This window comes from Panthera uncia, chromosome A2 (genome assembly GCF_023721935.1).
Source record: "Panthera uncia isolate 11264 chromosome A2, Puncia_PCG_1.0, whole genome shotgun sequence".
Taxonomy (NCBI): Eukaryota; Metazoa; Chordata; class Mammalia; order Carnivora; family Felidae; genus Panthera; species Panthera uncia.
The window spans coordinates 127,984,410-127,986,909 of record NC_064816.1 but is presented as its reverse complement, the minus strand read 5'-3'; the positions used below and the strand labels follow the sequence as shown (position 1 = coordinate 127,986,909).

The following is a 2,500-nucleotide window of genomic DNA, read 5'->3' as shown; positions in this document are numbered from 1 at the left end:
AGAGCTATTTACTGTTTATAAAGCAATATGCACTTACAGGTTTGGGAGATGGTTTGGGCTCTGAGGGTCGCATGTGCAAGTGGGTCATCATTGCTTGAAGACGTTCGCGTTCTTTAGAAAGCTGTTAAGAAAGAGTGAGATCAGAAGCGTTTTAGAAATGACTGATACAGCTATTTTATTGCAGTGATACATCTTATCATTGAGCTTGTCTCAGGGTAATGATTCCTGCATATAAAAGTCTGTGTCGGTAGGAACTTATCTGGGAGGAAATGCAACTTTAGCTATGGAGGGGGCAAAAAACTTTTATAGCTTTCCTTATGTTAAAAGGTCAGAGAAAACAAATAACACTTCATCTTTTTGTCAATAAGAGAATTGAGGTCACACTTGCCTCGACAGTAACAAGTTACTGAAACCATAAATTAGAAGGCCCATGGTGTCTTTTAAAGTCCTGTGGACACTGTTAGCAATGGACTGGTGCCAACAGCTGTGAAGGGGTGAAGGGTTCTCAAAGCGAAGTGCCTGCCAGGATTGTCTACACACTTCATGCATTCCCACTGAGGTCCAGTTAGTGCCCCCTGCAATCTGCCATCATCAATCTAATTCAATAGAGTGACAGAGACCAGGCAGTGTGAAACGCTGAACTCTGCCACGGAGTCGGCATCTACACTTGCACTGGGTCTCATTACAACTGACGGACCTTACTTTTCCATCAGTCAGACACAGCAGAGAGAAAAAAAAAAAAGGCATAATTGGTCACACTGCAGACTGTCTCATCAGCTAAACTCTTCTGTTTTAGTCTACCTTTTATAAATGGTAAACAGGTTTACAGAAAGCTTTTTGCACTACAGCAGTTACGATCCTTTTATGTGTTCTTGATTATTTTACAAGTCAAAATAAAATATTTTTAGTAGCTCTCCGGAAAAAAGCAACGACATGATGAATTGAAAACAGTTTAAGACGTAGTAATGTGTTTAGAAAAAGAGACTGTGTGTTTAATTAAATGAAAGTAAGTATTGGTTGATTGAGGAAAAAAACAATCTTTAAGATGACATATTAGAGAAAGCTTTAAATATAACATAACGATACATAAAATTGCTTTCTAATCAGTTTCATGAACTCTGTTTATTTTTGACCAAATTCTGTTTCAATATTAAAAGCAGTATTTTTTAACTTAAATTAGCAGCATCTGAAACAACACATATATTCCTATCTGTGATATTACAGGAGATCTGCCATCATTCTAGTAAAGGTAAGTCTTAAGAATTTTTGCAAGTTCTTTAATTAAAAAAAAAAAGCACCAGCAGTAGAAAGGAAAAAAGGGTTTTTCAGGGTATTATCTTACAGGCATGATATTGTAAAGACTTTTTGCTACATCATAAAATCTTGTGGAACAAATCAAGATTGGCTCATGTGAAAACTGTCTCTGCGATAAAATCACATCCAATTGCAGGGTTTCGTCTAACTTCTATTAGGGAAAACTTAGATATGACTTCTTAGGGATATCCAAATATATATGATGTAGTCTAATGGCTATATAGGTCTAAGCGATAAGTACGTTAAACTATAGCAACCCACCCGGAGTCATCAATCCTTGCCATCATTACAAACAAAATGAAAATTCCATGTATTTCTATTAGTCATTGTGTTAAAAGACTCAGGATCTGCCCGTTAATCAATTTAACACGCCAAAAATCTGAGAAAGGGGTCCATTAAGAGAGCACCCAACAAACCTGTATTTCTAACTGTTGGACCACCTGCATTTGCACTCGACACTGGGCAGTGCTTCGGTCGTCCAGAGCATGTTCATTGTTAAGGTGCCTGAAGACACACAAAACACAGAATACAGGTTAAACAACATCTATGTTAGGGGTATACGCTCCCCTTATAAAAACACAACACTGAAGCCATACTTTGATCCACAGTGGGAAAAAGAGACACCTTGAAACTGTACAAAGAAAAGTTAAATATGTTTATGCGTTTAGTGAAAATTATGTGTGTGATATACAGAGACCTCTCCAATGGCAGAAAATGGCATTGTCTCTAAGCTTATCAGTTATTACAAAAAAATATTTCCCCAAACCATTTACAGGATAATAGTAGAAATCACTAGATGTATTTCATATACTCATGCCATTTTTTTTTAAAAAAGGGTACCTTATAAATACATGAACCAAAAGTAATTCTGAAGAGAACAAAGGCAATTCTCTATTCCATTGCTGTTAAAACAGTCTGTGGTTCCTATGATGTTCTTTAGTGAGTGATATCTTATTTCACCAGGATTGGTGTGAATTATGTAAAGATGGCAAATTATCATCCCGTGAAAACATCGATACTTATGAAGAATGATCACTTGCTGTTACTAATAAATAAAGTACAATGAAGATTCTGGTAATCAGAAGCCAGGGTCCTATTTGGGAGACATTTATCCTAATTTTACACAAAAATGGTGAAAGATAAGACATTCTCACCATCTTACTCTAATCTTGATTATGTATTAGCC

The 2,500-nt window shown here is 36.3% G+C and overlaps 1 protein-coding gene across 1 annotated transcript in view; it reads right to left on the bottom strand.

Annotated features, from left to right (window-relative positions):
- The window catches only part of FOXP2 (forkhead box P2), a 566,168-nt gene that overhangs the window by 43,747 nt on the left and 519,921 nt on the right, over positions 1-2,500 (bottom strand). Inside the window, exons 12-13 of the mRNA XM_049641717.1 lie at positions 1,731-1,818; positions 38-121 (exon numbers count right to left, since the gene is read on the bottom strand). Of these exons, the coding sequence (XP_049497674.1) occupies positions 38-121; positions 1,731-1,818 (172 nt within the window). The remainder of the gene's footprint in view (positions 1-37; positions 122-1,730; positions 1,819-2,500) is intronic.